The sequence below is a fragment of the Sorex fumeus genome, unplaced genomic scaffold, assembly GCF_029834395.1.
Source record: "Sorex fumeus unplaced genomic scaffold, SorFum_2.1 ptg000126l, whole genome shotgun sequence".
Lineage (NCBI taxonomy): Eukaryota > Metazoa > Chordata > Mammalia > Eulipotyphla > Soricidae > Sorex > Sorex fumeus.
The window spans coordinates 6,556,620-6,578,146 of record NW_026606183.1 but is presented as its reverse complement, the minus strand read 5'-3'; the positions used below and the strand labels follow the sequence as shown (position 1 = coordinate 6,578,146).

The 21,527-nt window shown below is 51.2% G+C and overlaps 1 protein-coding gene across 1 annotated transcript; it reads right to left on the bottom strand.

Moving 5' to 3' along the window:
- Positions 1 to 519: 519 nt before the first annotated feature.
- Positions 520 to 7,066, bottom strand: LOC130044990 (cardiotrophin-2). The gene is made up of 3 exons (XM_056137677.1): positions 7,051 to 7,066; positions 3,418 to 3,554; positions 520 to 987 (listed from the first exon to the last, which is right to left on the bottom strand). The coding sequence occupies exons 1-3, from the start codon at positions 7,064 to 7,066 to the stop codon at positions 520 to 522; spliced, it is 621 nt and encodes a 206-aa protein (XP_055993652.1).
- Between the last annotated feature and the right edge of the window lie 14,461 nt (positions 7,067 to 21,527).

Here is a 21,527-nt window from a genome sequence, read left to right as displayed (position 1 = left end):
GCCCCACACATACCCAAAGCCTCAGTAGAAATAGAGTCAGGAGCGCCCCTGCAGGACGGTCCTCTGTCAACCCTGTCCTGAGCAGAGAGCAGATGTGATCTGAGCCCTTGCTCTGTGGGAAGCAAACTGCCCTTCCCCAGGAAGGAAAGCCCCGCACACCTGCTCCGGCTCTTCAAACAGGGAGTGAGGTAGACCGAGACAAGAAGGCCCCCAAATTAGGAGAAGGTGGTCTCGGAGAGAGCTCAGGAGACCCACTGTCCTCTGCCTGTAGAGCGGGAGGTGAAGCCTCTGCAGAAATGTGTTTCTTTCCTCCCAGAAGGTGGCACCCAGAGTCCCTGGCTTGTAATCCATCAAGTGGTACCCAGAGAGTCCCACCTAGGGAGCCACGGGACTGAGGAAGGCCCGGGCTCTAAGGAAATATTCCAGATACGTGGCACCCCAGCCCTGTCTGCTAAACAAGAGGGGTCCTTCCAGTCAGGCTCGGGTCTGGTGAGAGGGAGATTTTGCCTCCCACAGTGTTTAACTCCTCGATTCAGGGTATTTGGCTTTGAGCAGAGCCAAGTCCCTGACAGCTCTGTCTGTCCAGTGGCCATATTCTCTGGTCACTATGTAGCCTCGGCATTTCCTCTCGAAGGCGGAGGCCCCAAAGGAGACAAACCCAAGAGTGTCCTCCTCTGGGGGGATGGGCAGGCCCAGGGCCGTCATGATGGCGGCCATGTTCCCCAGCAGGCCTTGGGCCCTGAGTCTTGCGGCCCCAATCTGAGCCAGCAGGATAGGGCTGCCAGGGTTCAGGTCACTCTGATCGTCCCCCACAAGCTGAAGGTGCTGGGTCAGAGCCAGGAAGGCCCCTTGGGCACGGCCCAGTCGCTCCCCATCATCCAGGGCGTGCCAGGTCTTGAAGGAAACAGCGGCAGGAGGCAGGCTGCCAAGCTGCAGCTCGGGGGCTGAGAAGCCAGGCTCGCTGAAGGGGCTGCCCTGGTACTGGAGCTGCACGAGAGACAGAGACAGAGTGAGGGGCAAAGGGGTTCCCGGGGCTCTCCCTGAGCTCAGGTCTGCTTTCTTTGAGACTGGATCTTCCCAGGGAAAGTTGCTTTTGTTTTGACTTTTGGCTTTTGGGCCATACCCAGCGATGCTCAGGGGTTGCTCCTGATTCTGCACTCAGGAATTATACTCCTGGTAGTGCTCAGGGACCATATGGGATGCTGGAGATCAAACCTAGGTCAGCCGCATGCAAGGCAAACGCCCTACCCTCTACGCTAGACTATCACTCCAGCTCAGGAGTTGCCATTTCTACTCCTCAAGAGTTGGTCCAAGGGGGCTGGAGAGATAGCACAGCTGGTAGGTCGTTCGCCTTGTACGCGGCCGACCCGGGTTCGATTCCCAGCATCCCATATGGTCCCCTGAGCACCGCCAGGAGTTACTCCTGGTGCAGAGCCAGGAGGAACCCCTGTGCATCACCAGGTGTGACCCAAAAAGCAAAGAAAAAAAAAGAGTTGGTCCAAGCATGGAGCTTGGGCTCTGTTGGATTCTGACTCAGCTTCTCCATATATGACTTATGCAACTTTGAATCATAGCATCAATAACTCCCATGTGGCAGAATTATTGCAAAAATGATAAGCAGTGATATACATAAAGCAGGTAGCCGAGCACCTGATATAGAGTCAGGCCATAAAAAAAAAACACTATTAACTGATAGAATGTACTATTATGAAGGTTAAACGTTTATTTATTGTATTTATAATCTAAATAGATTATAACTATCAGAGTATATATATTTTTACTTATAACGTGTATGTTTATTAACTTTTCTATAATTGTTATACTACATTTAGTTGAATGCCTTATTCAAAGTTCTCATGCTTCCATAAACCTAAACCCAAAAAATATTTTTTTTTGTTTATTTTGATTTTTTGTTTCTTTTTAGGGCCACAACTGGCAGTCCTTCAGGGATTACTCTCTGCACTTAGAGGTCACTCCTGGGGAAGCTCAGGGGACTTTACGGGGATGCTGGGGATTGAACTTGAGTCAGCCACATGAAAGGCAAATGCCTTATCCTCTCTACTATCACTCCAGCCCTGACTCAGAGAATCATAGTACATACTTAGTACATACATAGTACATAGTACATACTTACTGTCCCCAATTGATAGGTCATCACCTAGTCCTACACTCCCAGTTTACAGGTGAAGAAACTAAGGTGCGGAGTGCCCCAGGCTACCCAGGAATTGGTGGCAGATATGAGACTAGAAATTAGATTTAGTAACTTCATGAGGGCCTAGAGCAATGGAAGAGTAACAGGTTCCAGGGTCCCCAGGAACAAGGCAATGGTGACACTTGGGGAAAAGGCAGATTGAACTTAGGAAGGAGAGGCAGGAACTTTGGCCAATGGGTTCCCTGGGCCTGTTTTTGATTAGTGTTCATATTCCACCATTACAGGAACCAAATAGCATCATCTGTGGGTCAGGCCCAGGTATCAGGCTGCCAGTTGGAATTTCTAGAGAAGTGGACTGGGAAATGGGACTAGGATCACATGCCACAGAGCTGGTTTGGTATCCCCGCACTGCCAATGTGACATGTATGACCTCAAGGGTAAACTTATTCACTCTCTCTAAAACTGTTTCCTTACTGTAAAATGGAGTCTGAATCCACCTCTCAACTGTTGGAGGAGTCAGGAGGAAAACAAAGATAGAGCGATGTCAAGTGACGTCAGGATGATCAAGTCAGCACGAAGCAGACAATGGTTGTGGAAGTGACCCTGACACGCTAAGGCCCTGTCCTCAGTGCCTCCCTGAGAGGGTCTGAGAGGCCACAAGGCAGGATCAGCCACACCTTTTGTTTTGCTTTGCTTGTTTCTGTTTGGTTTGATTTGGTTTTGATTTGAGAGAGGCCACACCCAATGATGCTCTGGGCTTACTCCTCTCTCTGTGCTCAATGATCATTCCTGGTGGTGTTTGGGGGAGCCTATGCAGTGCCAGCAATTTAACCAGAGTCATCCTCATGCAAGATAAGAATCTCTTACCCCAGGACTGGAGAGATAGCACAGAGGGTAGGGTGTTTGCCTTGTGCGTAGCCGACCCAGGTTCGATTCCCAGCATCCCATATGGTCCCCTGAGCACCGCCAGGAGTAACTCCTAAGTGCAGAGCCAGGAGTAACCCCTGTGCATCGCCAGATGTGACCCCCCCAAAAAAAGAATCTCTTACCCCTGTACTATCTCTTTGGCACCCACCATTTCGTTTTGCAGATGAGAAAATTGAGATCAAGAGGGAAGGAATGATTGCCAGGCACCACCCGGTCATAGGTGATGGCATTTCTGTGGCTGTGTCTCTAGTAAAAGTCCCTGGAGACTGGACCCATTCTGTTTTCCCTGACCAGGGCTGGGCCTGGAAGTCAGTGTTCCTTGCCCCTATGCCACTCACGTATGTCTGCAGTAATGTTGATGTATTCTTCTGCATGTAGAGCGCCAGGCTGTAGGCTTGACTGATGGGCTCAGCTGGAGAGATGGGGGCCCCCAGGCTGAGTGGGGATAGCAGCAGGGTCAGCACACAGAGCGGGGCTGGCAGAAGAAATCAGAGGTCATACCAAGCCCCCGACCCTGCCCTACCTGCTACAGCAGCTCCACAGAGAACTCCTGTGTGCAGCCCTTTGTGGCCTACAGGAACACGGTGGCTCCGAGTCTGGGCAGAACCACCCTGAGTTAGATTAGTTTATATATTTTGTTTTGTTTTGGGGCCACCCCCACTGATGCTCAGGGCTAACTCCTGGCTCTGCATTCAGGGATCACCCCTCATGGACTCAGGGGTAATGGGGATAGAACCTGGGTCAACCGCTGTACTATCCGCAGCCCTCCCAGCTGTATTGTCTCTCCTGATTAAAAAGACCAGGAAGTGGGGGGCAGAGCAATAGTATAGCGGGGAGGGCGTCTGCCTTGCATGGGGCCGGCCTGAGTTTGATCCCCGGCATCCCATATGGTTTCTGAGCACCACCAGGACTAATTCCTGAGTGCAGAGCCAGGAGTAAGCCCTGAACATCACTGGGTGTGGTCCAAAAATAAATAAATAAATAAAAAGTCTAGAAAGTTTTCCTGCTGACCAGACCTGTATATTTAACTCCTACTCAACACTTTCCTTCTGGCATTATCAAGCATCTCAGCCTCGAAATGTCCAAACACTCAGCTCTGAGTCCCCTTTGCTCTCATCCCCAGTGCTTCTAGCTCAGGTAAAAACACGTCTGGTTCTCCAGTTGGTCAGTAAAAATCATGGGTCCTGATCGCTCATTTTTTCTGCCTTTCCACATTCAACCCTACAGTAAATCTTCTTGACTGCCTTCAAAAGAACTCCAGCAGAGATATGCATTTCACTGCACCAGGTGAGGGTGTCTGCTGAGCACCTGGAGGCTATTCCCAGCTCTTCCTTTGGGTGTTAGGAATCTAACCCCGGTACCCTAGCCCCCACATGTCTATGTTTCCTTAAGGGGCATATTTCTAACACAGGAACACTCAGGAATTTATGACTGGTATACTTTTTTTATATACTTTTTTTAAACTTGTCTTTTTAATCTTTCTTTCTTTCTTTCTGTTTTGTTTTTGAGCCACACCTGGCAATCCTCAGGGGTTACTACTGGCTCCACACTCAGGAATTACTCCTGGACGATTTGGGGGATTCTAAGGGGTGTCCATGATTGAACTCACATTGGATGAGTGCAAAGCAAGTACCCTATCCACTGTACTATCTCTCCAACTCCTATTCATCACTTTTCAAGGACTACTCCCAGTCTTGTGCTCAGGGGTCTCTCTTGGTGCTTGGTGGTACTTGGGGGAACTTGAGGTGCTGGTGGTGCTCAAACCCAGAGCCTCCTGCATGTCAAGCAAGTGCTCAGCCCTTGGACTACTTCCCTGGTCCTTACATTTTAAATTTTTTCATTAAAGTGTTTAAAGAGGAGAAAATTCTTAGAGAAGCAATTCAGGCAAAGCAGGTGGGAGGTTCAAGTTTGATTTGTGTCACCTCATGGTCCCCTGAGCACTGCCAAGTATGGCCCTAAGCCACATGTGTGCAGGCGCGTGCACGCGTGCGCGCACACACACACATACACACACACCACTCATGTACACACACAGCCTCACACACACACACGAGATGAAAAAGATTGGTGCCAGAAATATGGCTCCGAGTAGATCCTGGCACCATATGATCCCCCAGACAGCTCCCAGAGTGACCCCCCTCCCCCCAAGCACAGTACCAGAAATAAATAACTCCTGAGCATTTTGGGGTGTGACTGGCTAACAAAAACAGAAGCAAAAATGAAAAAGAAAGATGCTTAGTTACCAGGGATTTCCAAATTCCATCTGCAAATCTACAAAACTACAAAACCATATCATCCCTTCCTATCCTGGTCAGAATGATTTATCACAGAGTCAAGGAGCAAGAAAATATCGTTGTGGCTGTAAGGAGAAGGGAGCGCATGTTCTATAGGGAAATAGGGGTGCAGGCATGATGGAGCAATAGGCTTTTCTTTTAGGGTTTCTTTCTATTTTTTTCTTTTTGGGTCACACCCAGTGATGCACAGGGGTTACCCCTGGCTCATGCACTCAGGAATTACTCCTGGTGGTGCTCAGGGGACCATATGGATGCTGGGAATTGAATCCGGGTCGGCTGCATGCAAGGCAAATGCCCTATCTGCTGTACTATTGCTCCAGCCCCTCTTTTAGGCTATTCCCAGCTCTAAACCTCTTTTAGGGTTTCTTAAAAAAAAAGGATAGGGGGTACAGTGATAGCACAGTGGGTAGAACATTTGCCTTGCATGCGGTTGACCTGGGTTCAATCCCCGGCATCCCATGTGGTCCTCTGAGCACTTCCAAGAGTAGTTTCTGAGTGTAGAGCCAGGAATAACCCCTGGATCACCACCTGATGTGACCCAAAAATAGAAAAAAGAAAAAAAGGATAAAAGGAATCCCACCACTTCAGCCTCAACCCTCCTTCTTCTGCTACCTGTTTCCATAGACCCAGCACCCCTCAAACACTCAAGGAAGCCCCTACTGGTCTACCTGCCTCCCCCTCAACAACCTGAGTCCAGCTCGACTCTCCCACTCCTCATGGAGCTGTGTCGTTGGGGTGGCGGAGGCCTGGACCTCTGCCCGGCTCCGAATCTGGCCCAAGATGCCGCTTCAGGCCTTTGCCTCGCTGAGCTCCACCATGACCCCACTCCAGCCTTTCCCACGCTGCTTCCCTCTTGTTTAGGGCCTCAGCTCGGACCCATTGTCCGGAGCACTCTCTATCTGGTGTATTCAGAGACCCTCATGTTCTCTCCATCTCCCTCTGGGGGCTCCCTGTTGCCATCTCCCTCGGAAAGTGTTGACTCGGGGCACGGGAGTCCTGATCACCTCCATTCCCAGCTAGTTCCCCTGCCCCTCACAGGGCTCACGTGCATGACATCGCCAGGAGCATCCTCCCTCTGGGCACCGTGGACAGTAGGTGTAGCTACATGAGGGTGTGTGGGAGGATGGACATTTTAACTGCAAGCAGATACTGCCTGTTGTCAAGTGGTCCTCTTAAAGGTAGGACCCCATTAGGTAGACTCCCCCAACAATTGGAGTCTCAGAAAAGAAGGAAATTCCCTAAGGTCACCTGTAGGAAGTGATGGGATGAAAAGCAAAACAGGTGGCCTTCATCATTCCCCTTTCTATGACCTGAATTCTCAGGAGGTCCCACTTAAAGGGGAGGCCAGAGGGGGAAGTTCCTTTCATCCATCCATTCATTCATTCATCCAACAAACTTGGCTGACTGTGCTCACTTTCCACCATGCTGGCAGGACTGTGCTCCTTTATGGCCTACTGTCTGTCTGTCTGCAGGATGGAATCTCCATGAGAAGGGAGAGTCTGTCTCCTCATGCTGTGCCCCTGTGCATACTACCTGGCATTGTATGAACAGGTCCTGGTGAGTGATGAGCACAGCCCTCTGCTGGGGACGTACAGGTGCCCGGCAGATGCCAGGCCAGCAGACAGACAAAGTCCAGCAGTACCCGCACCCCCCATCGTCCCAGGCACCCCCACTCACCCAGCAGACAGCTCATGCTGTCCCCTTGGCACCTTCCTCTCTGGTCACCAGCTCCTCCAGGACACCCGTCTGCCCCTCACGTGGCTTTATACCTGAGCCGCCCAGAAAGGAGGGGTGTGCAGAGTTCCCAGAGGCAGGGGATAGGCAGGGAAGGGGACACTGAAATGACATCCCCCAAACTCAACTTAAACCCTGGTTGCTGGGAGGGAGGGGGCGAGGGCGGGGAGGGGATTAGAGGGGGACAAAGGGGCCGCCCCGCTCCCTGCTGCTCCTCACGTCCTGAGATCCAGTTTCCCCTGTGGAGGCGGCCCCTGCCCCGCCCTAGCTGGACCCAGGCATTGGCCCTGGCTCCTGGGGACTTTGGAAAAGAGACAAGAGGGGTGGTGTACAGGCAACATCGCCCACACTCAGGTGCACCCGCAGACCCACGTCTACGCCGGTGCTGGCACGTGCCACACACCAGACATGCGCACACGCTCTTTCATTCATTCTGGTCCGCGTTGCCCCCTCGGGTGTGTGGGTCCAGTTCCGGGACAGGCACGGGGCTGGGAGCAAGTGAGACAAATGGCCATGTGCGTGGACCTGACGCTCCGGGACACACACAGCCAGGCCCACACATGTAACAGGCCAGTGGCCTGCAGTTGGCGCCCCAATGCCCTCTCGGAGCGCTGCCCAGGAGCACAGCCCCACCGGGAGCCGCCCTGCAGACGGGCAGGTCACATGCGAGCGAGGTGAGTCCATCCCTGCCAGTGGGGCAGAGTAGGTTGGTTGGGGTGTCCACCCTTGCGGGAGCCCAGGAGGGACCCGCAGGGACCTGCAGGGACCCTCAGTGCTCCAGTGGAGTGGAGGGAGGGCAAGGGCTGGGCTTTGGTCCCTCTCTAGAACCTTCTTAGCCCCTCTATCAGGGATCAGTTCTTAGCCCCTCTCTGACCTATGACCCCACAGTACTCCCACCAGTTGGGGCAGGAGTGAAAGTGCTCCGCTCTCTGCCAGGTGCCTACCTCTCCTTCTAAGGTTGAAGGTACACCCACCACTCTCTGCTTTCAGTCAGCAGATAGGCATTGTTCCCCCAGGGAACGTGGGGCAGGCCCTGCCTCCCCAGGACAGGGCCCAGGTGCTTGCCTGAGGCTCAAACCTCCTCCCCTCCGCCACCCTACCCCCAAACAAAAGCAAATGAGTAACCAGTCTTGGAAACAATAAGAAACAAAATTTCTGGGCCAGGGACCAGAGAGGGAGTACAGTAGGTAAGGGGCTTGTCTTGCATGTGACTGACCTAGGTCTGCTTCCCGGGATGGTCCCCTGAGCCTTGTCAGGAGTGATTCCTGAGCTAAGAGCCTGACCACCATTGGGTGTGGCCCGAAAACAAAACCAAATAGAAACTAAACATAAGTTTTGGCTCAAAGATGTAGTAAAGGTGTTAAGGCACTTGCCATTGACTTGCTGTTGAATTTTCTGGCACCCTGTATGGTCTCTTGAGCACTGCCAGGAATGAGCCCTGAGCACAGCCAGGTGTGGTTCAAAAAAAAAAAAGTGAAATGAAAATCTCTATGCCTGAAAGAGAAGGAGCTTCAAGCACCTGCCTTGATGGCACACGGCTGCAAGTTTAAATCCCAGGGACCTGAACACACCAGGCGCCATCCTGGCCCCGCTGTGGAGTCTGACACCTTTGCTGCCCACAGCACACACACTGCAAGAAACTTCCTATGGTGCTGTAGTCAGCTGTGTGTAAGCAGACCATACGCACACACACACACACACACACACACACACACACATGCATGCTCACACATGCACACATACACATGCACACACATGTATGCACACACACACGCATGCATGTACACACACGCACATACACATGCACACACTCATGCATGTACTTTTGAACATACAAGCATGCATGCACACGCGCGTGCGCACACACAAATACACACACACATGCACACAGGATGGGAGCCTGGTGTGCCAGAAGGCTTGTGTGCCAAACCCGGAAGCACCTTTGAGGGGTAACCCTGGGCCAGCACCTGCAAGCGAAGGAGGGTAAACTGGGCTCAGGAGATAGCTCAGTGGGCATGCCTTGCAGGTAGGACCCCCATGGAGTAGTACCACATCCCAACCACATGGTCCCCCTATCCCTAGGAATAGCTCCTGAGCGCTGCCGGATGTGAACCCCCAAAGCATCTACCTCCAAGAATCCCAGATGTTGAGTAAACTGTATTCCCACAAAAGCCAGCCCTCAGGGTGCCGGAGACCTGGTGTGTGATTCCCGGGAACACTCCAGTGAAAGAGAAGCGAGCACCTCAGCCCAGCATCTGGGCCCCACATTGTCATCACAACAAAGGAAAGGGGCAGGGGGGTCGAGAACAAAATTTCCTAAAGTAACAAAGTGCTAAGAAGTCCAAGCAGGCTGATGTCATTAGCATTGGGTAGAAGGGACTTAGATGCGGAAGCCAAGGCCCAGAGAGGGATAGCTACTTACCTGGAACTACACAGCATGACCAGAACAGTGCTTGGACTTTTGGGCCCCAGCTTGGTACCAGATCTGAGATGGCCCTAATTTAGCTAAAGAAAGAGATTGAGGAGGGAACGAGGGGTTCTGTGATAGAGGACCGCCAGGTCTCAGGGCTGGGGGCTATGAGGGCTGCAGGCAGGGTTGCGCTCGGCCATCAGTGATGTCAGGGGATTAAACTGTGCCCATTGAGCTAGTGCACTGAGGCGTGGCTGGGCCCGAGAGTGGAGCAGAGGAGGAGGAGGAGGAGGCCAGGAGGGAGGCAGATACTCGATCTGGTGCTATTCACAGGTGGACATTGTACGTGGGGCCAGCCTCACCCTCGTCGACTCCCCCACCTCCTACCTTTCCTGGGGTCTTGATTTTCTCTCTCTTCGAACCTCAGGTGCCCTTCACAGCTGGAGAATTTGGTCCCCATTCCAACCAAGATTCAGCCTCCTGTGACATTTGATAGGGCAGAGGCCATCCCACTTCTCCGTCCATCTCCATCTCTGCTCGGGGACCCCAGAAGCTGGAGCCTGATGGCCTCCCAGCCATCTTCCATCTCCTACTGATGGGCCAGTGACTTTCCCTCACTGAGATGGTTCATTACCTCAGCTGGAGACTGGGATCACAATTCTCATGGGTGCAGGGGCAGAGCTCAGAGGGCTCCGTCTGGAGAGGCTCCAAGGTGCAAATTCTCAAACAGAGACAGATGGTGCTCTGAGCATGATGCCGGGAATCACCCCGGGGTACCATAGGGTGTCATCCCCAAACTGGAATTTTATTTTATTACACCTGGCAATGCACAGGAGTTACTCCTGGTTCTACACTCAGGAGTTATCCCTGGCAGTGCTCAGGGGACTATATGGGATGCTGGGTATCGAACCCAGGTCGGCCGTGTGCAAGGGAAATGCCCTACCCGCTGTGCTATTGCTCCAGTCCTAACCAAACTGGAATTTTAAAAAGCCTACGGGGCAGGCTTTTGGAACAAGCAAGTTGGGATGGGGAGGGGATGGGGGGGGGAGAGAGAGAGAGAGAGAGAGAGAGAGAGAGAGAGAGAGAGAGAGAGAGAAAATGTCTTCAGAGGGCTTGTTGGTAAAAAATGAGAGAAAGAGGAGGCCTCAGGGCTCCTTTGCCCCTCCTGATAACCCTCTACTTTTCCTTGGTCCCGTGCCCCCGCCCCCAGAGGAAAATACTTTTTCTGCATTTAGGCCTGCGAGGCCTAGGCCCAGCCTGTGCAACCTCGCCCTCACTAGATTTCACTCACCTGTTACATTACCTCAGCTAACAGTCCAGGCACAAAGTCAGCTGGACCCCGGCCCCTGGCGGGTCACTCCCCTGCTCTTTCTGCACCAGCACGTCCCTCCCGGAGCTCAGCCTTTGGTGCTGTGCTGTGGGCTCTCTGGAGGGCACTTGTGTCTCTTCTGTCTGCTACTGGGTCGGGCTTCCCCTTGCTTCCCCACCTACCAGCTTCCGCATCCACCTACCGATCACCTCAAACAGTCATTCTCACCCCCCCACCCCCAGCTGACACAAAGGGACTGGACATCTCCCCAACCGTGCTGAGGGCGCCTGGAGAAGGCCAGGAGCATGATGGTTCCAAGTGGGGCTCTGCAAAGCCAAGCCTGAGCCCCCTCTCAGGCACCAACAGGCCAGCACACCATATGGTCCCCTGAGCCCGCCAGTTGTGACCCCTGAGTGCAGGGCCAGGAGTAAACCGTAATCACTGCTGGGTCAGGTATAACATTAAAAAATTTTTTTCCCCTGCCCATGTTTCTTCAATTATTCTTTTTTGTTTATTTGTTTTGGTTTCGATTTGGGGGCCCCACCCGGCTGTTCTCAGAGCTTACTCCTGGTTCTGTGCTCAGGAATCATTCCTGGCAGGACTTTGGGGAACCAAGTGGGTACTGGACACAGAACCTTGCTTCTATACTGTCTTTCAGGCTCATTTTTCTAGTTTTTTTATTTTTTCCTCCTGGCTTTGCACTCAGGAATTACTCCTGGCGGTGCTCAGGGAACCATAGAGGATGCTGGGAATCGAACCCGGGTCAGCCACGTGCGAGGCAAAGGCCCTACCTGCTGTGCTATTGATAGCTCAAGCCCTCTAACCCCTGAATAAATATTAAATTATAAATAGATCTAGAGAAAGCACAGCCGCACCCATGGAGGCTGTCTTCTGTTCAGCAATTCGTACTGAATTTCTCTGTGATCTAAACATCCCTGCAAGAAGAGCTACACCATCAGCTGGGTAAAGGCTCCACCAAACCAGATGACCTTAGACTAGACTCAGCTGCACACTGCGATCGAGAGAAGAACTAGCAAGCAAGTAACACAACGGAAGGGAAAGACTGCGTAGAAATGGGAATTGAAATTTTCTATCAAAATAATTTCAAAAAAATGGAGGATATGGCTAAACTACTAAGTTCAGTGGAATCTGAACTAGCTGGGAAATTCTCTGGATGCGTTTAAGTGAGTCCCTGTTGTGAATGCAGCTGGGGTCCCCCATAGCTTTTCTTATTGGCCACGCATCCATTGCCCCGCTGGTGGGAGGTATGTCACAGCTCTCTCCCACTCAATAGCATGGACGTGCAGGGGTGGATGAGGTACTACTTGCTGCAAAACCCAGATGTATCTGCTGTGCAGCATCACGGAACAGTGTCTGGAAGGCACAGCTGAGAGGTCAGCCCGAGGCCACTCTTCAGGATGCAGGCCAGGCCCTCGGCAATGGCGAGCTGACCACACAGTCTCCCAGGACAGATACATGAATTTGGGAACCCAGGAGTAGAGGCGGGAATGGTCCTGCGTATCATCTTCGCCCCGGGGAATTTGGGCCCGTGGGTCTAGGGCGCCAGGGAGGGTCCTAGTGAATCTGAGCTCTCTGGCCTGCTCCCTTTGGCCTCCTCAGTCCAGGAGACCCTCAGGCACAGAGCTGACTCGCCACACTGTCCAAGGTCAAGGAGGTAGGACAGCTCCATGGGGCAGGCAGGAGCCAGGCTGCACTTGGGCGCTTCATCAGCACCTCTGCAGGAGAGCCCTGGCTGAGGTGAATGTGTGTATGGATGTACCTACATATGAATGCATGCGTGCATGCAGTTACTTGAATACTTACACACTTATTTTGCAGCATTGGGGAAGAAAGCCAGAGTCCCTCCCCCCCCCCCCCCCCCCCCGCTCCCCCCCCCCCCCACACACACACACGCACAAGGCAAGTGCTCTGCTCCTGAGCGCCACCCGGCTGCAGGCAGAGTTTTATTTGTAAATGGGCAAAAACTGTAGTCAGGCCCAATAGGAGGTGTTAATGAGGGTTGTTTTCAGGAATGGAAGTTGGGGTCAACAGAGCACCAAGCTATCTGGAACAACAGAAATGCTACTGCAGCCAGGAACGGAAGAGAAGGTGGACGGCCTGAATGCATGGATGGCAAAGGAAGAAGGAGACAAATAGACAAATGTCACAGTTAAGGCTCTAGAACTCATTTCCCCTCCCCCCTCTTTTCTTATCTTTTCCCTGTGTGTGTGTATGTGTGTGTGTGTTGGAGTGGGGGTACACCCAGTGGTGCTCAGGGCTTATTCCTGGCTCTGCCCAGGGATCACTTCTCTCTGTGCTGAGAGATCATATTGGGGTGCCAGGGATCAAACCCCCTTCCCAGTCAGATGCATGCAAAGTAAGCACCGTACCTGTTGTACTATTGAATCTTTTCTAAATTAACCTTCCGGGTGACCAATCAGAACCTTAAAAAGTTTCACGTGGATGGAGTGAGCTTGATGGGAAAAGCGAGTGGGTCCAAGCAGAGCAAAGTAAACTAGTTCATTCAATGCTGTTGTCTCTCTCCCAGTTCCCCTCACGGACAGCACATCCTTCCCGCAGTCATCCCCACGTCTGGAGAGTTGCTCAGACTCCATCTTCCTGGCACTCCTTGGCAGGATGGCACAATGGATAAAAGGCAGAGTGTGGGACTGGAGCAATGGCACAGTGGGTAGGGCATTTGCCTTGCATGCAGCCAACCTGGGTTCGATTCCCAACATTCCATATGGTCCCCCGAGCACCACCAGGAGTAATTCCTGAGTGCATAAGCCAGGAGTAACCCCTGAGCATTGCTGGGTGTGACCCCAAAACCAAAAATAAAGGCAGAGTGTGCCTCCAAGATGGAGTGAACCTGGAAGCCCAAGCAGAGCTTTCTCAACCTGGAACTCGGTGCCCGCTCAGACCACGCTCCTGCTCACCCCCTCCCCTCCTTTCTTCCTCTCCCTCCTCTGTGCACGTTCAGTCGCTTGGTCAAGAATCCCCATTCTGGGCTTCGTTTCTCGGGAACTTGATCTAAGGCAGATCCCTTTCTTACACCATTACCAAATAAATTGTAGGTTAAAGACTTAAATGTGAAAGTGATCTCTAAAATGACTAAGCAACAATATAGAACACTTTTTAAAAGCTTGGGTTAAGATAAGCCTTCTAAAGCATAGAACAAAGCATAATACCCATCAAGTAGAAAGGAAAAGGTGGTTAAATATGGCTCATGATTAGTGACAAGCATTCTCACAGCACAGAACACTAGTGGGTTATGTGTCCACCGATATTTTTGTTAATTTCATTTTGGTTTTTGTTCTTTGGGCCACACTCAGAAGTGCTCAGGACTTATTTCTGACTCTGCACTTAGGGATGGCTTCCTGGCAGGACTCAGGAACCATATGGGGTGCTGAAGATTGAACCCACATCAGCCAAGTGCAAGGCAAGCCCCCTTCTTGCTGTCTGTCTGTCCACAGTATGGGAATTTTAAAATAAGGGTGGGAGAAGAAGATGACTTAGATGATAAAGTGCCTGTCTTGCAAGCATGAGGCCTCAAATTCGATCCCTGGTTCCACTTGCACGTGCTGACCTGCACAGCAGCTATGGGTGTATGAACACTACAACTAAAATGTGCAGTTCTCTGGGAGCACTAAGCGTGTGAGTGACCCCTGAGCACTAAGCACGTGAATCCTCTGCGAGCACTACAGCTAAGCTTGTGAGTGACCCCCTAGTCCTTGCAACATCAACAGGAGGATGGGAACAAAAGGTGGGGTGGAGATGGTGGTGCAGGGGTGAATAAAATAAAATGCATCCACAATTTAGTCTGGGGGAATAGATCAAGTAGTGGGTACTGATCTAGGTTGTAAGAAATTGGCACCATACGCAGATGCTCTGATTTAAAGAGCCCAGCCAGGTCCTGTGCATCAATGGTCACACATAGGAGTCAGTGAACCGCTAGCTTTCATGAGCCAAGCCATAGTTACAGTAGCCTCACTCAACTGCTCATCACAGAAGGCATGAGTCATAAAGACTGTTGTTATTATTGCTATTATTTTGTATTGATATTATTTTTACAGTGCTGGGGATCCAATCTAGGATCTAGCACATTGGAGACAAGCATTCTACCACGGAGTCACATACCCAGCTCCAACCTGAGTGCTGTCTTAAGCGACTTAAATTAGGTAGCAATAGAAAACCAAAACATGGACCGGAGAGAGAGTGCAGCAAATAGGACACTTGCCTGACCAGGCTTTGGTCTCTGGCACTCCATCTTGTCCCCCGAACCCCACCAGGAGTGATTACTGAATGTAGAGCCAGTAGTAACCCCCCCCCCAAAAAAAAACCCCTGAAATACAAATTGTGAAACGTATGGTAGAACATGAAAATCTATCGAGGGTTCAGGGATGCGGTTCAAGAGGTAGAGCACATGTCAAACACACACATGGCCCTAGATTTGATCCTCAGGTCCCCCTCAAGCACAGCTGAATCTAACTCCATAACAATAAGAAATATTGTAGGGAAGGAAGGAAAGAAGAAAGGAAGGAAGGAAGGAAGGAAGGGAGGAAGGAAGGAAGGAAGGAAGGAAAAGAAAACAAAGCAAAACAAAACGATGGAATGACCTGATTCAGTAACTATTTAAAGAAATAATTCAGAACTTCATAACACAAAGTGGAATAAAAGAGCACTAGACATTTCAGACTCCCTCAAATTTCCTAAATCTTCAACATTTCGTGTGCGACTGAGCTAATTTTCCCACACATCATGTTGCATCACCCTAGCTATGCAAGCATCCGTGGATAGAAGAAACCTTGGTTCGGCAAACTGAAGAGCCAAGGTGCCGCTCCGGTGCAAGGGCGTGGGTGTGACATGCACACAGCCACACTGAGTGTGCAAGACCACCCCATGCCCAGTCGCCCTACTCTCTAGAACCTGATTCCTTTCTCTCCGGAGAGAAAATTCATGAAACAAGTCAACGGGGGGTGGAATGGCTAGGCGCAACATGATGCCAGGACAATTCTCTTAGAACCCTAACTTACCCATGAGAAATCAACTTTCCGAGAGGTGAAGCCCACAATCCCCCACAGCGCCAAGAGGCGTTGGGTGGCCAGAACTCCAAGTCTGTCTCCAGACTTCACGAGGCCAGATCAGTTCCTAACACTGTGTGATTTCAACTCTGCCTGGAAGCTGAGAAATAAGGCAAGCAAATAGCCAAAACCAAAACATCCCTAAATGGCATGAACAAAGTGCAAAGAGGAAAGAGGGTGAGTGAATCCAGGCTAAGAGGACAAAGAGAGGGGCTCGAGAGGCGTTTGCTTTGCAGGTGGCCAACCGGGTTTGATCCCCGGCATCCCGTATGGTCCTTGAGCACTGAGTCAAGAGAAAGATCTGAACACCACCAAAACATTGTTCATTCTTTTTAGTCTCTGAGACTAGGACTCTTCACAAGGTTGCAATAAGGGTGAGAGTTGTGATTGCCTGGGATCTGGTTCTGAGCTCCATCACAGGGCAATAGCAGAAGTTGAATCCTCTGTGGCTGTGAGCTGTGGCTTGTTGCTTTTCTGACTGGCAACTAATGTGGCTCTCAGTGTTTTCCAGGGAACTTGGCCTCAGAGCCATTCACAGCAGGGCATCTGCTCTCATGGGAGAAGCCAAGAAGAGCGGAAAGCACGGAGAAGCTGGAAGTCACAGATTTGATTTTTGTTTTGTTATATTTTTGTTTGGGGGCCACACCTGAGTATCACTGATGATACTCAGGGGTTACTCCTGGCTCTACACTCAGGAATTACTCCTAGTAATGCTTGCAGGACCATATGGGATACAAGAAATCAACCAGGTCGACCGCAAACAAGGCAAGCTCCCTACCCGCTGGACTCTCGCTCCAGCCCTGGAAGTCACAGGTTTTAGTTTGCTTTTGTCTTTTTTTTTCTTTTTGGGTCACACCCGGCGATGCACAGGGGTTACTCCAGGTTCTGTACTCAGGAATTACTGCTGGTGGTGCTCAGGGACCATATGGGATGCTGGGATTCGAACGCGGGTCGGCTGCGTGCAAGGCAAACGCCCTACCCGCTGTGCTATCGCTCCAGCCCCAGGTCACAGGTTTTAGAACCTCATCTTGGTGACACTGGATGATGTCACTGGCTTGTTTACTTACAGAAGCAGGTCCCTGGTTCAATTACAACAAGATGAGAGGGACAAGAGGTGGGGTTCCTTGGAGTCGTGTGTGAGGACCTGAGTTGGATTCTCATTTCAGTCCATTGTAAAGAGACAGTTAGGGAATAATAGCAGGTAACTTAGACCTGTACCACGTATAGAAGATGAGGAAGGAGTTCCATGAAGTATTTAGATTTGACAAGTATCTGTGGTTATTTCATTTCTTTTGAGGTTTTAGGGCCATCCCCAGTGTTGCTCTGGGGCTACTCAGGGGTCACTGTTGGTGCTTGGGAGACCAGGCAGTGCCAGAGGTCAAACTGAGGCTCCTGCCTGTGAAGCTCCTTCTTAGTCCTTTGAGCATCTTTCTGACCCCAAGTGGTTATTTTTGAATTTACATAATTAATGATAATCACAGATGGAATGTACATAACATTACATTTTTTTAAATTTTAATTCCATTTTAGTTCCATCCTCTGCCTTTCTTTGGTTGCAGTTTTATTTATTTTTTACCGGATCAACATGAATTACAAAGATATTTGCGACTGAGTTTCAGGCATATATTGTTCCAACAACAAACCCTTCACCAGTGCCTACTATCCTCCACCAGTGTCCCCAGTTTCCCTCACACCTCCAAGCCTGCCACTGTGGCAGACACTTTCCCCTCCCCCATTATTCCCTTCCCTAACTGTCTCCCTCATCCCTACCCCAGTGCCAAGCTTCCTACTGAAGACCAGTTGTCCGCTCTTTGTTTTTGTTGCCATTGGGCATTTGATATTCCCCTGCCAGGTTTCTTTGTAGCCCACATATGAGAGAGATCATTCTGAGTCTCCTCTGGTTGATTTTATTCAGCATGATAAGTCTCCGGATCCATACACGATGCAGCAAATTGCAGACAGTTCCAGATCTATGGTTTGGGTCAAAGATGTGGGAGGTGTTCAGAACTGCTGAGATTTCCAGAAGTCTGAGGGGAGAGGGAGATAGCACCCACCTTGACTCTGAAACAAAACAAAACAAAACAACCCTAGCATTTTCATCCTGGCAACTGAGTACCTGAAATTATTTGGAGACTGGTGTCTCTGCAAAGAATATTCACGAGGAGCAGAGTTGAGTCTGTGGCATAGCTGTGGTGGTGGGGTGGGTGCTGCTGCCAGAGCCTTGATTTGGCCAGTATTGGGCCTGTCTGCCTCCCATGGGTGCGCTGGGATTTTTAGCTTCAGGGAGCGGTGATTCCATAAGATTTAGCTACTTGGTGTGCATCTCCTGGGAGATTTAGTCAGGATTTGGTGGAGCAGGGCTGGTAAGTGATTTGACACGGTAGCAGCCATGAGAGGTGGGCCCCAGGGATATATTTTTAAAAGGGTTCGTTTCAGACCTGGAGGAATAACAGAGTGGGTAGATGCCGACCTTGCAAGTGTAAGGTGATGAGTGCAAAGCCCCAATGTGCGCATGCCCAGTACAATCCTGGCAGCTGTGCTGCCTGTGATCCCCAGTGATGCCAATGGTTTCCAGCTGCAACAACAGGTGCTCTGCAGAAATGGGTGTCACCTCAGAAACTCAGGCCGAGAGGCCGCCACACCTGACTTCCTCTCACATGGAAGCAGCACAGATACTCAGCTGCGAACACCTCCTCCGTGCTTCACAGTATCAACAGCCAAACTTGATGGGAAAGTTGCACAGAAGCTCGATGAGTGAGGACAAAAGCCTCAACCAGCACCAACCAGCAGCAAATTCTCAGGCAATGGTTTACTTAACACCATTCTGAGACACAACAGTGATCAGAAATGAACTTTCATTGATTTATTTTTGTTTGTTTCTGAGCCACACCTGGTGGTGCTCAGGACTTCCTTCTAATGCTGCGCTCAGAGATCACTCCTGAGGGTAGTCAGGGGACCATGTAGGACTCCAGGATTGAACCTAGATCTGCTGCATTCAAGGATAGTACCTTACCTTCTGTGCTCTTCCTGGCTCCTCTTTTAAAAAATTTTATTTGTGGCTACATCCTGGTGGTGCTCAGAAGTCACTCCTGCTGGAGCATGAGGGACCAGTGATCAAATCTGGGCCTCGTACGAGCAAAACGTGTTCAGCCTGTGAGTGTCTCTCAACCCTGATAATTTTTTTCCCTTTGATGTTGCATTCCCGTTCCCGCCTGCACCCTCTCATGTGTGTGTGTGTGTGTGTGTGTGTGTGTGTGTGTGTGTGTTGCCAGGGATCAAACCCAAAGTTACACAGGGCAACTACTGTATCCCTTTTCTAGTATTTTTTTTTTTTTTAGATGTTGCTGTGTGTGCTGCTTCCAAAGGTGCTGGGCCCATGGGTGTGGCTCAGCGCCAAAGTGCCAGCTTTGCCAGCATGAGGCCATAAGTTCAGTCCTGGCACTGACTCCATAAACTGAGTGTGATCTTTGCCACACTATTATTTGTGATCCCCAGTGACACAACCAAGTGTGATCTGGCACTCCACAACCACAAGTGTGAGAACAAGTATGAAACACCTTGTCATTGCAACGACAAAGGAAAAGGATGGGAGTGGGGAACAGGTCAGTCGGTCTGCCAGAAAATCCTTCCTCCCCTGCCCTCTGTCTTTTGTGTCTTTCTGTATTGGATCATACCCATGATGCTCAGGGGTTACTCTTGGCTCTGCACACAGGAATTACTCCTGGCAATGATTAGAGAACCTTATGGGATGCTGGGGATAGAACCTGGGTTGGCCATGTGCAAGGCAAATGTCCTACCCACTGTACTATCCTTCCAGTCTCTTCCCTCCCTCCCTCCCTTCCTTTCTTCTGGCTCTGTACTCAGGGATCACTCCTGGAGGTGCTTGGGAACTGAACCAGGGTTGGCTGCATGAAAGGCAATTGGCTTCACCCCTCTACTATCATTCCAGAAAATCTTCTCTAGAGTACAATCTTCTCCAGAACCCATAAGAACCCATAAGAAGGGGGCTGGAGCAATAGCACAGGTGGTAGGGTGTTTGCCTTGCACACGATTGACCCGGGTTCGATTCCCAGCATCCCTGAGCACCGCCAGGAGTGCAGAGCCAGGAGTAACCCCTGTGCATCGCCAGGTGTGACCCAAAAAGCAAAAAAAAAAAAAAAAAGCAAAAAAAAAAAAAGAAAATAGAAGAGGGCTGGAGCGACAGGACAGAGGGGAGGGCCCTTGCGTTGCACGTGGCCAACCTGGGTTTGATCCCATCTCTCCATATGGGCCCCAGAGTCTACCAGGGGGAAATCCCTGAGCACCACCAGGTGTGGCCCCCAAACCAAAATAAATAAACAGATTTGAAAGCTAAAGAATTAATTGGGTGAAGTGGGAGGAAAAGAGGGAAGGGGGAAACAGGTAGAGGAAACAGTTCTTCCAGAAGCCCGAAGAAATTAACTATGCAGGCCGCAGCTAAACACTCTCAAGACACACCAGGCTCTGCCCAGGATTTCCTGAGTCTTGGAGACTCCTTCATAGCAGCCCGCGGCCCACACCTGGGGCCTTCACGTGTCCTGCGAGACTGCCACGACGGCAAACCGACTCTCTCCTCAAACAGCAGAGAGAACGCTGAGGGGCCAAAGGAGGTGGTTTTCTGAGCAGGGAAGAAAGATGGAGAAGGCACACAGGTGGCGGTCGGCCGGCTGCAGAGCAGGGCGGGAGGAGCCGTACGAACCTTAGTTAAACGGAGAATGGGCGCCCCCTGGGAGCCGTACTCGGAAGTGGACGCTACAAGACCCCAGGACCCCAGAAACGGCTGTGGGAGGGCTGCGGAGCGGGGTGCAGTTCCAGGCGGGGGTATCCTCCTGCCAGTACAGTTCTCTTCTCACAGCAGTAAGCTCCGATGGCTCGACGGATTCCTGGGGACCCTATCAATTGTGCTGGGAGCTCACGTGAGGAATCCCTAACACGTGCACCGCGCCAAGGCCCTAAATTGGGCACTTTGGTGAGTATTATCTTCAAACGCCTAAATCTGGGCTGCGGAGATAGCACTCTGATAAGGTGCTTGCCGTGCACGCGGGTCCCTTCCCCGAGCCCCAACAGGAGAGATCTCTGAGCCCAGCGCCAGGAGTCAGCCCGGAGCAGCGCCGTGTGAGTTCCCCTAAACAAAAAGCAAACAAAAACAAAGTCCTAAAAAAATCTGTGCCGAGGTAGTAACATCCCTTTAAAACACACACACACACACACACACACACCCGAGAAAATCACGGTTTAGTGGCGTATAAAGGGGTATAAAGATTTTGTATGACTCCGGTCTTTTTCCTGGAGATTGTGCGACCTGGAAGATTCTAATTCTCAGGTTTGGGAAGAAGCACGAGGGAGGGGCGGTTCTTCTGGGGGGTGGGGTGGGGTGGGGAAACCACGCCTCCCAGGTCCCGACAATACCGACCGCTGGGCCATCCCCTTAGCAGCGTGCCCGCCACACCGGGAGGTTCACGTAATGTGCACCCCGATCGCCCAGGCGCCTTTCTCCCTCGCCCACACCGATCTCTACGAGATGACAAAAATTTCTCTCCTTCCCCGAGCCAGCGTAGGCGCGGGACTACATCTCCCGGCAACCGATGAGGAGCGGGTGGTG